The 14,024-nt window shown below is 47.7% G+C and overlaps 1 protein-coding gene across 4 annotated transcripts in view; it reads left to right on the plus strand.

Moving 5' to 3' along the window:
• The window catches only part of CHST10 (carbohydrate sulfotransferase 10), a 28,548-nt gene extending 15,053 nt beyond the window's left edge, over positions 1–13,495 (plus strand). For 3 of the 4 annotated variants that reach the window (XM_081069010.1, XM_081069009.1, XM_081069011.1), the window contains exons 6-10: positions 1,485–1,576; positions 7,531–7,765; positions 9,843–9,948; positions 11,656–12,362; positions 13,154–13,495. In XM_081069010.1, coding sequence (XP_080925136.1) covers positions 1,485–1,576; positions 7,531–7,765; positions 9,843–9,948; positions 11,656–12,193 — 971 coding nt within the window. In that variant the 3' untranslated portion in view covers positions 12,194–12,362; positions 13,154–13,495. The remainder of the gene's footprint in view (positions 1–1,484; positions 1,577–7,530; positions 7,766–9,842; positions 9,949–11,655; positions 12,363–13,153) is intronic. The other variant, XM_081069008.1, reaches the window with a different exon arrangement.
• The last annotated feature ends 529 nt before the right edge of the window (positions 13,496–14,024 follow it).

A 14,024-nucleotide genomic window follows, 5' to 3' on the forward strand; every position in this document is an offset into this window, starting at 1 on the left:
ATTATCTTCAAATTCTGCCCCATAGGTTTCCCAGAAATCAGTTTGCTGTAAATTATTACTCTGGACTAGCATTTTGTGTGTAGGGTTTCTCTAGTCTCACCTCAGTTCCCATGAATTTTTAATGAGTAAGCACTAAATGTAACTTCTTTTTTCTTTTTTGATTCAACTTTTTATTTCGAGAACATTGTGCAGTCACATGCAGTTGTAAGAAGTAGCAGAGAGTTCTGTGTCCCATGACTCAGTTTCCCCCATTGGTAGCAGCTTGCAGAACTATGGTGCAGCATTGGGGGCAGGGTTTTGACATTACTACAGTCAAGCATCCCGTCTATGGTACATTTATAGCTACACTCTCCTCCCTCTCACATTTCTGCCCTATCCTTCTCCCCACCCCCTACAACCACTAATCTCTCCTCTCAACCATTTTGTCATTTCAACAATATATGTCGTATGTGACCTTTTGGGACTGGCTTTTTTTACTCACCATAAAAAAAAAAAAAATCCCTGGGGATTCACACAACTTGTGTGTATCAACAGTTTGTTTCTTTTTATTGCTGAGTAGTAGTCAGTGGTGGAAGTACCCCGTTTGTTGTTTGTTTAATCGTTCACCTGTTGAAGAACATCTGGATTGTTTCCAGTTTGGAGCTATTACAAATGTAGCTGCTCCAGACATTTGTGTGCAGGGTTTTGCGTGAACTTGGAAATTATCATTTCTCTGGGATAAGTGACTGGCAATGCAGTCGCTGGGTCGCATGGTATTATTACATGTGTAGTTTTTAAAGAAATGACCAAAGTGTTTTCCAGAGTGGCTGGACCATTTTCCATTCCCACCAGCAATGTATAAGTGATTCACTTTTCTCTGCATCCTCACCAGCATTTGGTATTTTCACTATTTTGTTTTTTAGGCATTTTGGTAGCTATGTAGTGGTATCTCACTGTGGGTTTAATTTGCTTTTGCCTGATGGCTAACAATGTTGAACATTCTTTCATGTATTTATTTGCCGCCCATATATCCTCTTAAGTGAAACGTCTGTTCATGTCTTGCCTATTTGCTAATTGGATTTTTTTCTTTTTTTTTTTTACTATTGTCTTTTGAGAATTCTTTTCATATTCTAGATACTACTTACTCCTTTGTCAGATATGTGGTTTGCAGATTTTTCACCTGGTCTACAGTTTGTTTTGCCATGTTCTTCATAGGGTGTTTTGCAGAGTAAATTTTTTGTTTTGAGGAGGTTCACTTCATTAGTTTTTGCGAAGAATTTCTCCTATGTTTTTAAGAAGTTCTGTAGTTTTATGTGCCTGTTGGTGTCCAGTAGCGCAAGCGCCATTTGTCGAGAAGACTTCCTCTTCTCCTGAATTGCTTCTGCACATGTCAGATGCCAGTAGGGCATATTTGGGTGGATCTGTTTCTGGGGCCTCTTTTCTGTCGCAGCAGCCTGTGTGTCTACTCCTCCATGACCAGATGTTCTAACCTGTCTGTCTCCTAGCCTACAGCGCCAAACAGGAGTTCCTGTTCCTGACCGCCATGCCAGACGCGGGGAGGTTGCCGGGAGAGAAGCACGTTCCCGAGGAACTGAAGGTGGGCACAGCAAGGCAGGGGCACTGTCCCCTCCAGCTCGGTCAGCAGAGGAGCAGGGCCACCTCTTCCCAGTCTTACCTGTGGGGTCTCCCTCTCACCTGCTCCCTGCCTGCAGCCCCTGATGCGTGGGCACTAGCTTCTCCTCCCTTTGTGTGCTCATCAGCTATTTCCACTTACCATTGTGTTCTGCTTTGTAGTCACTGCTTTTGTCACTTCTGCATGTTTCTGCTCATCTTTTTAGCTTCTCTTTGGGGGAGGCACAGCCACATCTATTTTTGTGTGCCTCACAGTGCTTTGTACATCACGGCTGCTCTGTAAATGTTGATTGTGCTGAATTCCTGACCAGCCGAGAATGAGCCTTGCCAGGGGAGTGGAGGGTGTTGGGCAAGGTCAGGAGAAAGCCCAGGGCATGGGAGAAGATCTGCCCTAGAATCATGGAAATTTAGAGGTAGAAGGGGTCTTGGGCAGAAGAGCTTTAGTTCAGCCTGAGAGTGTTGTGGATGAGAGAACTGAGTTTAGGAAAAAGGCTGATCATCCCAAATTCCCTGGGAGTTAGTGGCAGCGCCCACGGCTGCTGACTTGTCCCCAGCATTCACCTTCCGTGACATTCTGATCCAGATCTTTCTCCTCAGGCTCCTTTTCACAAAGATCCTTAGCCATCCCTCAGCCAAAATGAGGGGTGTCCTCTTAAGATCCCCTCTCACATGTTGAGCCCCCATTCTGGGTCTGGAAGATTTAGGGTACAGTTGTGCCGGAAGGAATGAAGTGGGTAGAGCAAACTCTAAATATGTAAATCAGCCCAGAGTTAAACCACAGAGAAAGGGCAGTTCCTGTCGTGACTTGCAGTGTAAGGACAACAACTTAGAACCCAGCAAAGGCTAAAAAGCACGCACCTGGCCAGAGGAACGTGCTGTTGGAGTTAACTTTTCACAGGACACGGACGGAATAAAGATCAAGTCTGAACAGCTCTTATGAGATGGGCCTGGAATGTTGCTTTTCGGTTAAGATGTGTCCCAGGGCAAGGAAAGTGCGGATGGACAGAGACAAGAAACAAACCTGTAGGAAATAGGAGAGTGGCTCTAATAGAAAGGGTTAAGGAAGTTGATGGATCAATAATGACAGCAAGGAAGGGTGAGAGTTTTGCAAGAGGAATAAAGAAAGTGCTTTGAGACAAGGCACCCCTTGGATGCTGCAGCAGCGTTGATTGCATAGGAAAAAGCAGCATTCTGGGGGGGAGGGGCACGCTTCCTAGAAAGACTGTTGTCCTCCAGAAGCCACTGTGGCTGAAAAGACGACACCTCCACATGCCGTACAGTTTACAAAGCACTTCACTGGGTTTGACTATGTCCTGGACAGCAAGTAGTGGGCCTGGGCTTTCAGCTCAGTTCTCTGTCCCCTCCTCCTGCTGCCCCATCCCATTGATTCTCATAACACTCAGATGCAAGGAGAAAACTCCTATAAGGAGAAGGACATGGGGACAGCGGTCAGGCACAATTCTCTGAGACTAGGAGTCATCAGATGACGTTAAACTCAGCACATGTTTTCCCAAAAGAAAGGTGATTTTTGAAGGAGATCAGGTTGCATAGCTTACCTTTAAAAGTTTATTTTGTACATAATGTAACTGAATATTTGAATGGGAAATATTAGAAAATGGTATCAGATATTAAAATTGGTTCTGTATATGTGCAAGGGGAAAAAATAGAAAGCACTATTAGTGAGGAAACACACCTGACTGAGAATGATTTTTTTCTTTGTATTTAATATTTAAGCTTGAAGAAAAGCAAATTTAAAAGTGACAGAGATTTTTCTGCAGTTTTTCAGTAGCACTTGTGTGGAGGTGCTGCCCCATGATGCACTGCTCCTTAGTGTTATTTGTGATCGGGATTAGATCTGAGGTTTAAAAAAATTGGAACAGCCTGAGGAGAAAGGAGAGACTCTCTGGATAAGTGAGCAAGTGTTGGGGTCCATGAGAGAATGAGGTTGCGTTAGACCCCATTTCTCAAAGCAAGAAGGCAGGTGGCTGGTGCTGGTCCCTGGAGACGTGTGAAGTCCTGGCAGCCGGCGGTGCCCTTTGGGGAAGAGCAGAGGGGGTAGGTCTGCAGTGCCCACTCTCACTTCCACAACGTCTTCACCTCAAGAAGTAGCCGTTAGGAATCCCTAAGACATCCTTCCCTCCACCAGGGGCACCCAGGAAATTCTGTCAAACACAGGAGACAGCGAGAGTGTCCTGGACGAGGGCCTGGTGTCAGGGAGTTTGGTTTGAGTAGATCCAGGAAGAAGCGCAGGGAGCGGGTGGGCGGAGGGGGGGAGGGAAGCCCTGTTGTCCCGGTATTTCCGGCGTGCCTTTTCTCAAGTGTTCTAGAAGGCTTACATTCTTTTCCCATGTTGCAACTGGCCCAGTCCCTCAGGGAGGACAGGTTGATACCACTGCACCGTTAATGGATTGTCTGGCAAGCCTAGAGCATTTTAACAGCTATAATAACAAGGGCATTTTGGCCCATTTAATAAAGTTAATTTAGAAGAACCATCTGCTTTGAAATCTTGGGGAGAAGTTCTGTGTGACTTTAAGGGAATAAATAGACATAGCAGCAGAAACATTTCAAAACGCTGACAAACAGGATCATACCTAGAGGTGGCCAGAGGGGTGGGATCGGAGGAAATGCCCACCCTACTCAGAATTGCCTTTCCCTCACCTACACACCTACACAGACAAACACACACACACACACACAAATGTGTGTGCACATGTGTTCTTACTCAGTTGAGGCTTTCCCGGTGTCTCCAGGAAACGCTGTGACTGTCCAAGCACAGAATAAAGACTCAGTAAATGTTTGTCATACAAATGATTCTGCTCCCTAACAAAAGCAGTAGAATTCTGAATTGAGCATTAATAAAAAGCCTCTTGTGTTACAGACATTCTGAGTTCTAAAGCTGTCCCAAAGGGTCTGTGCCATAACTGGGAACTGGAGCTTTTTTGGCTTTTTTTAAGTCAGCCTTCTTTTGAGAAGGAAAATCAGATGAGCCCATCTTGTGTCTTCCTTGCCAGCTGTATGATTCATCTCTGATTTACTGGGCAGTGTGAAGGCCCTGAGGAAGACTTCAGGAAGTGGCTGGAAAGAGTGGTTGTCACTCTGTAGAAAGAGGGAGGAAGGGAAGAAGAGAAGGGGCCTGTGGATGGAAAGAAAGGGACACGCCAGCCCTGCAAGGAAATCCAGAGGGGGCTCTGGTAGAGGGTTGTGGTTCTACTTAGTGGAAGGTTGAGCTGAAGGAAGAGAGAAAAATGCTGTGCTGTCTTTGCAGAGCTGCCTTTGGATACAGAAAATACCCAAATATGGTAGAAATAATTTATAGAGGACTTTGAAGAGCTTTCTAGAACTTCCTAGAAGTCTTTTTACGTGCCCCCCAGCCAATATTTTTAAATCAAGTATTTTACTAAGAAGTAATACATACTTGTGTATTTTAAAAAATACCCAAAATTGAAATAAAAAACATCAACTTTTGTATATTTCCTTTTTCAAAACCATTTGTTGAGGCATTATACATATACACACACATATATATATACGTATGTGTGTGTGTATATATATGTACAAGGTGTGATTAAAAGATAATGGTGAATGTTTAAATTTTAAAAATTATTACAGTAAAAGACACATTGCCATTAATCCTCCTCAAAATACTCCCCCTCGCTTCTAACACACTTATCCCATCGTCCTTGCCAATTTCTGAAGCAGTTCTGGAAGTCCTCTTTTGTGAGTGTCTTTACTTCATCTTCCATCACAGCAACGCTCCATGTCCCACATTGCTTCTGGTACAGCAATTTCTGTCAAATAAAAACATTACGGTGTGTCCTCATCCACCTTATTCACCAGATCTGGCACTGTGCAACTTCTGGCTCTTCCCAAAAGTCAAAATGACCGTGAAAGGTACACGTTTTTTAATCAATTCAGGACATCGAGGCAGCCTCGACAGCGCAGCTAAAGACACGAAAGAGGACTTCCAGAACTGCTTCAGAAAATGGCAAGAACGATGGGATATGTGTGTTCAAAGTGAGGGGTAGTATTTTGAGGGGGGTTAATGGCAATGTGTCTTTTACTATAATAAGTTTTTTTGTTTAAACATTCACCATATTTTTTGATCACACCTCATACACACATATATGTATATATGTATATATATGTGCATATATATATATACGTATATGTGTGTATATATATGTGGTCTGTGACTCCATTTCCCCAAGATAAGCACACAGTTATTACAGTTATGTTTCTCTGTAACTGTTGAGAGGGCAGGGTTTTGCTTGGCCCCTTGTTGTACCAGAGTTTAGCCCCTGTGGGTGAATCCTCTCATAGGCCTCCTACTGTGTTTCCTCGAAAATAAGACCTAACCAGAAAATAAGTGCTAGCATGATTTTTTAGGATGACATCCCCTGAACATGAGCCCTAATGCGTCTTTTGGAGCAAACATTAATATAAGACCCGGTCTTATTTTCAGGGAAACATGGTAACAGAAGATGATTTTTTTTCCCTCTGTCTTAAATAAACTCCTTCCCCACCCAAATATCCCGATGAAAGGACATTTCCTGAGCTGAGGCTATAGGTGGAAAGGGCTCACTGCCTTCCAGGCAAAATCAGTGAAAAGACCCACACTGACATATCCTGGTAAAATGTTGAAAGTGCTAGAACCATAAGAGGAAAAGTGCTACAAGCCACTCAGGAATTAAAAAATGGGTTGCCTAGAAAGAAATGACAGTTGGGGGGTGGGGGGAGTCATGGACTTCTCTGCGGTAGTCAGTACGCAGTGAGGCCTCAGTTCCAGAATTTCTTGTGGCGGACTGTGACTCCAGTCTTTTCCTCGAGTTGTATTCTATGTGAAGGCAGCAGAGGACCTGTCTGAGCTGCACGTGGGCTAGAAGTGCCACTGACTATATACTTTTTTTTTTTGAGGGGGAAAAAGAACCTACTCAAAGACCTATTACAGATAACGCAGAGATGATCAAAACCTCACTTCAAAATGAAGACAGCACAGAATAAAAGCAGCACAGCTCTTCCCTCCTAGCTCAGAGCCCCAGCCTGAGGCTGTGCTCCCAGCTGTCCTGCAGCCTCAGTGCTCGTGGGGGTGGGTGCTCAGCACGCCCCCCTCTGCTTGCTTTTGGGCTCACTCTCCTGGTAGGCAAGGGTTTCTGGCATCGCAGCCTGTACCCCCAGTGCATACACTTTGCTCACCTGGTTTGATGACTGGAGGACAAACCAGTGCCAGCGTGCTCCTGCACTTGCTCACGGGGCCTAAACCTCGGTCCCATGGGCAGGAGTGCCGAGCAAAACCATCCCCCTCCTTCACTAGCATTACAGAGAAGCAGCGTGATGTGCTTGTCACTGAGGAAATAGAGTCATGCGTTTTGCATTTTTAAAACGTAATGACCTAAGGTGTTTTATTTTTTAATTAATAAACGAGATATACTGTTTCAATAAACCAGATATACTGTTACACCGAAATATCTTCAGAACAGTCACCGTGTGTGTAAACAGTTTGTCCTTAGGTGTAGTCCACACATGCACACTCAGATTCACATGGGGGTAAATGCTAGGAAAAACGAAGGGGGATGAGACTGGCCTTCACTAAAACCCCTGAGTGAAAATATCCCGCTGTTTCTGGGAAATGATGGGCCATAATGCCATCAGCAGAGTGACAGGCACACAGCCCAACCACCCACTCCTGGGTTTGTCCAAGCTGAGGCGGAAGGAACGAAGGTTCGCTGTCTCTGAGCTCTGGTCCGTCATTTCCTTAGAGCCTAATCCCAGGCTCCTGAGGGAGACTCAGGCTGGAGAGCCCAGCTGTGTTTGTGAGGCAACTTCTCTGGATGAATTGGCGGTCTCAGCAGGGCCTCGTGGGGGGCCTCCTGTCTTCTAGTAATGAATCCTGAGCGCCTTTTGCCTCCCTGTTCCTTGCAGCCGACTGGGAAAATGCTTTCGGACAGCCGGCTTGTTCAGCCCCTGGTCTATATGGAGCGCCTGGAGCTCATCCGAAACGTCTGCCAGGACGAGGCCCTGAAGAGCCTCTCACACACGGCAGTGTCCAAGTTCGTCCTCGACCGAATATTCGTCTGTGACAAGCACAAGATCCTTTTCTGCCAGACTCCCAAAGTGGGCAACACCCAGTGGAAGAAAGTGTTGATCGTGTTAAATGGTGCGTGCTGCAGCGCTGTGCTGTCGTCAGTGGCCGGCAGGGTTGGGCCCGGGAGGGTCACTCGGGGCGTCTCCCGAGAGGGCTGGTGACTTTACAGAGAGTTCTCTGATTTTCCTGTCTGTATTATCATTCAAGACTTGGTTCATTCAGATCCTGCCTGTTTTCAGAAGGCCTCCCCGAAGGCCAGGGTCTCCTCACTTCTCACTGCAGGGTCCCCATCTCAGGCAGCCTACCCACCCAGCAGATTCATCCTTCAGATTCATGGCATTGCTTCTTATTAGTCACAGGCTCTGTCCTTGTAAGTCAAGGGTCCAGGCTCACTGAGCCACCAGGAAGCCCCCACAGCTGCCTTTCCTGGAGTGAGAAGAGCCCGCACACAGTGCCTGGGAGGGGAGCCCTGCCGGTGGGTCTTGGGGCGTCTTCACCGGCAGACAAAATATTCTGTGCCACTTGGGTAAAAAGAGATGGTTCCCATTTCACAGCGGGCGTCCATATTCAGAGGGTGTGTCTGCCTTGTGTCAGGAAATCTGATGTTTCCTCAGAAACAAATTATGAGCAAAGTGACCTCATACACTACAGTTTTGATTACTTACCATGCTTTTCAGACACTGTTTATTAGTTTAAACTCCACTTTGAACTAGTCCAAGATCATTATGGTTAAATTCAGCTCTGCTGGTTAAATTCAGCTTGAAAAGACACTGAGTTGCCGTCCACAGCAGTTGACTCCTGGATCAAGCGTCAGACCCGCTCTCTGTCCTCCTGCCTTCCGCTGCTGCTCTCAGAGACAGTGCTCAGTTTGCTGTCATTTGGCCTTTTCACTGGTTGGTTGGAGAAAAGCGAGACACTGGCCTCATTTTTTGGTATATAATGAATGTGCTTCTTGAGTAATCGGACAGCATGTTGGCTTTTTGACGTAGACTGAGGTTACAAATCAAATTTAAAACAACGAATATGTGAAAGTCTTAACAAATCTGCTACCACAGCATGAAGTATCAGCTGTTAAGGAAGAAGTAAACACCCACTTACAAGGGCAGGACAAAAGGAGGAGCGGGTCTGCCAGGTAGTTTGATAGAAAACGGGCCGCCATTGTGGCTGTCTGCGCCGTCCCTGGCCACCTGGGTGGGGACAGGTGCCTGAGCAGGTCCAGGGGCACGTCTGCAGGGCTGGTTCATTTCCAGCCTTGCTCATTTCACAGCCATCCGCAGCACCTAGCACAGCCTGCGTTGGTGTGTGAGTGTTTGGGGGAGGAATGAATAGAACAGACAAGGCTGTGGCCGCTGCTTAGATGGCCCAGCGGAGATTCTTCCCTGCCAGACTCTGCGTGTAGCACAAGATTAACACGATGGATGTGAAGGTTGCAGAGGCCTGGCTAAAACCTCCGATCATGCCACTTTATTTCCATTTGTCTCAGTTGAGAAAAGAGTAGAGTCTGCTCTGCGCACCAGCCCAAGGCCAGGCCCCCCAGGCTCCTCATCAGCCTGGCTCAGGCCCTGTGGCCCCTGACCCTGGCCCGTGTTCTCCTCAGTCACTCCTTATGCTCCTGCTTCAGAGTCACGTCAGCCCCACCACATAGCTGGATAGTCCCAGCACATCCCTGCCACGTGCCAGTCGGGGTGCTGTGAGGTTCCTGAGGAGCCACCTGAGGCATGGGGGCGGGGGTGCTGGGAGCACCTCGCCTGTTGGGAGGGTGTTGTGGGCATAGTCTGGCATCTCCCCCGTTTCGTAGCAGAATAAGTACCCTAGTTTTCGGCATCCTGTCTGCACGCAGGGATCTTTCTTTCCCTGCTGTTTTAACCCAGGTGTGGTGCGTTACCAGTAGATGCTGCCCTTATCTCCATCCCGTGCTCCGTCCCTCCCTCGACCTCCCCTAATTTGTGTTTCCTCGTTGGCTTACGGATTGCCAAAAGCTTTTCTTCACTCTCTTTTCCTGCCAAGAGAAGCCATGGGAATTCAAAGGCCTCGTCGTGGATTTCGGGAATGGCTTGTGGGGAATGTGGGTCCAAGTTAAGAGCTGGGCATCTTCGTTAAAGGTGGCACTGAGCCAGCCAACTCACCTTCTCCCTTGTTTACTTCCCAGGGGCCTTTCCTTCCATCGAAGAGATCCCTGAAAACGTGGTTCACGACCACGAGAAGAACGGCCTTCCCCGTCTCTCCTCCTTCAGTGATGCAGAAATTCAGAAGCGGTAGGGGCAGTTTCCTCCAGGAGGGGATTTTGCTATTACAAAACTCTGGACTCTGTGCTGTACTTGCCGGGTACCCTGCAGTGCGCCAGGAAATCCTGGGGGCTCTTGGTTTGCTTTGGTGAGAGACAGCTGAGTACACCCGGCATTCAGTGCCTTTAAATTCACAAATCTTGATGAGAATTTCAGAACACCTCTCTGCCCTCACCTTCACGCAGTCCTTTAAAATGAAAGTTTGGTCATTTTCTTAATAGAAATGAGTGGTCGGTTTTGCCCTGCTTTGGTCATGTTTTATGGACTCCTTATTGAATGTGCTCGTTATTTCATGAAAAAGGGATTTAGGTGGCGGGGAAACCCCACTTCGTTTTTCATTTTTCCCAAAGGCATTATGCTGCTTCCAACCGTGGCTGCCCGAGGGGTGGTGTGGCCTGGGCCTCCGCACAGAGCCAAGAGGCAGACCCCAGTGATCATGGCAGGAGTGGACGCTGGCGTTTAAAAACTTACTTAGCTAATAAATTGAAATGTTCTCTTCATTAGCTATGATATGGCCCTGTAGAACAAGGTTTAAAAGGAATAAGAATGTCACGGACCCACCAAACTTTGGCCTCTTGCTCCTCACCTGCTTTTCAATCCTTCTGCCCCGGTCACATGGTCTTCCCAGCTTGTACAGAACCTTCAGGTCAGAGGTGCTCTCGGGCCAGGGCCTCCTGTCACTCTCCTAAGCACTCCTGGGGTCTTGTGAGGGAAAGGCTGAAGCCATGCGGAGCCTGAGCGTCAGCACAGCGTAATGACAGCCGTGTCCTCGCTGTGCTGTCACCTGCGCTGTCATCGTCGTCACTGCCGCAGGCCTTTCCAGCGTAGTGACAGCTGTGTCCTCGCTGTGCTGTGACCGTCCCTGCCATGGGCCCTTCCAGCGTAATGACAGTCATGTCTTCATTGTGCTGTCACCGTCACTGTCGCAGGCCCTTCACACTGGTGCCAGTGCGCCACCGCTGCCACTGCCGGCAGCTGTCCCAGGCCACCTTTCCTGCCAGCTGCAGCTGAAGCCTTGCTTTCCCGTGTTCTCTTACCCACCCCCTCTTATTTTCCCGCCCCTGTCCTTTCAATTTTGAATTGAGTTTTTAAAGATAAACCCTTAAAGTAACTTTCTCTGGCCTCAGCTGTTCCTGACTCATTTAGATAGAGTTCCTGCCCTTAGGTTTTTCTGCTCAGAAACAAAACTTTTCAACATTCTTAAAGTTTTGAAATACTCAAGTAAAACAAAACATGGGTTAAATAGATGTTTTCTCAGTGATCCACGAGGACGGATCCTGTGGCCTTAGACAGTTAAAGTTTCTTTATTTTTTTTTTACTTAAAGTTTATTATTGGCGTGGCAGTTGTTAGTCAAGTTCCATAGATTTCAGGTGTACAATTCTGTATTACATCATCTATAAATCCCACTGTGTGCTCACCACCCAGTCAGTGCTCCTTCCATCACCGTATATTAGACCCATGTCCTCTCCTGTAAAGGCGTTAATGACAGGGTCTGCTTTCCGGTGACGGCTGAGTGAACTCAGTAAGAGAGACCCGTGTTGTGCTGGTGTCGGGACCCCGTGAGGGCTCAGGAAGCGATGACAGCTGCTCCAGCTGCTCTCGCCTCCCCCACCCCCACAGCTGTGGTCACCAACAGCATCCGCTTAACCTCGTTTCTCTTCATTTTTTTCCTTTAGCTTGAAAACATACTTCAAGTTTTTCATCGTAAGAGATCCCTTCGAAAGACTGATTTCTGCTTTTAAGGATAAGTTTGTTCATAACCCCCGCTTTGAACCTTGGTACAGGCATGAGATTGCCCCTGGCATCATCCGGAAGTACAGGAGGAACCGCACGGAGACCAGGGGTATCCAGTTTGAAGACTTTGTGCGCTACCTGGGTGATCCAAACCATAGATGGCTGGACCTTCAATTTGGGGACCACATCATCCACTGGGTGACGTACGTGGAACTGTGTGCACCCTGCGAGATAACGTACAGTGTGATTGGCCACCACGAGACCCTGGAGGACGACGCCCCATACATCTTGAAGGAGGCGGGCATAGACCACCTGGTGTCGTACCCCACCATCCCACCGGGCATCACCCTGTATAATAAAACCAAGGTGGAGCTCTACTTTCTGGGCATCAGCAAACGAGACATCCGGCGCCTGTATGCTCGATTCGAAGGAGACTTTAAGCTCTTTGGGTATCAGAAGCCAGATTTTTTGCTCAACTAATGCATAGGACTGTGAATTCAGATACTTTGTTAGAGCAGAGGCTGAGCAGGTGGAGATCCGAGGGCAGAAAGGACACTCCTTGGAAGACTCCTGCAGTCTCCCACGGGCCTGTGTGTACCTCAGCCGGTGAAGCTGCACCCTGACCGTTACGGCTTAGTTTGAACATCAGGTGCACTGAGGGCCTCGCCCACCACCCCTGCCAAGGATGCCATTATGCTCTCCTTAGAAAGGGAAAAGGACAAAATATTTGCAGCCTGACAGACCGGGAAGAAAAATTATACAGCGTTAGGAGTCCTTTCCCTTAGCTGTTAAGGAGGCGGGCGCCCTTGTAGTTCCCCTGGATGGTGGAGTGGTCCTGCCTGTCACCCGGGGATTGCAGGAATGGCACCCAGTCCTCTCAGGAGACATGAGAAGCTAATGGTCCACAGAAATTGCAGGGGCTGATACAGGACCACATCTGAGTAACAAAATCACACATCTGGCTTTCATCTTGGCGCTGCTGTAACCACACAGGCAAACCATTTTTTCCATGACTATCTTCCTATGAAATTCAGTGGTGAGGCAAGGGCACTTTTTGGCAATCCATCTGTCCAGAATACATGCCTGTGTACCACTAGTCCCTATTTGTGAACCTCTGCCTGCCAAGTGATTGTCTCATTCAGCCCAAGAGATACAATTTTGGAAAGTGAGGGGAGTGTAGGTTCTTTCGACCCGAGAAGGGGAACATCTTTGGGGGTTTTAAGAGAACATGGCACGGTAAAAGAAGAGCTGGTTGGGTTCTGGCGCTCGGCTGCTATGGATCTGGGCACGTCCGTCCTGATTATTGTCCCCCTCTCATCTTCGTTCCACCTGGGTGGACAATGGGGGCTTCTCTGCCTGTCTCCTCCAGGGCAACCCAGACAACATGGCAGCATTGCAGAATCAGCGTAGTTTACATGTTTCAATTTCTTTTCGTCTCAGCAAAGCGCTCACCACCGGACGGACCCCTTTCTGATACTGCGATCATCCCAGACTCTAAGTTGGATAATGTGGTTCACCAGCAATAAAACCCTGGACAGAGGCAGCCTCAAGTAACGCATCTCCCATGCACCGAGGAGCAAGCCACGGCCACCAGATGCCATGTGACCATGAGGGCCCTTGAGATACGGGACAGTTTCCCAACTGAAAAGACCCAAGTGCCCAACTCTGTGCAGTGCCCATGAGCCCAGCTTTTCTTCCAGGCAGCCTCAGCCTTCCCTTTCTGAAAAGGGCTGCTTGAGTTTGTAAATGTGAAAGTAAAATAAAAACATGTGCCAAACCTGACCTGTGCTCCAACTCCAGGGAAGGTTCTGTGTGGCCATGCACGGTCCCCGAGGCCTGGCAGCAGTGATGGGTGGCGCAGGCCCGTGCGGATGGCTGCTGGTGACAGGACTGCGGAGGGAGGCAAGGACCAAGTGCGACCCACCGCAACCTTTATTGGGGGCGGGGGGTCGACAGTGTGATAGAGCCTCTCATCCTCAATTGACACACAGGATGTAACGTGCGTTACTTTTCTATAGTTTTAGCGAAGTCTTGTTAAAATCATTTCACACCTAATGAGCTGATCTTTCCTAGTTGAAATGTAAGTGTGAATAATATGTGAATTTAAGGCCTTAAAGTTAGTCCTAATTAAAAAAAAATAAGACCATTTTCTCTCAGAAATAAAGGTTGGACACCCGGGGTCCCTCCTTGACCCCCTAACCCCTTTGACTTTTAGATATTTCGTGGCATATGTGTCATTTTCCTAACAGATTTTGCCAAACAACTAGAGATCACCACCAGAACATCTAGACACAGTATGTCCAAAATAATG

This window comes from Rhinolophus hipposideros, assembly GCF_964194185.1.
Source record: "Rhinolophus hipposideros genome assembly, chromosome: 12".
Taxonomy (NCBI): Eukaryota; Metazoa; Chordata; class Mammalia; order Chiroptera; family Rhinolophidae; genus Rhinolophus; species Rhinolophus hipposideros.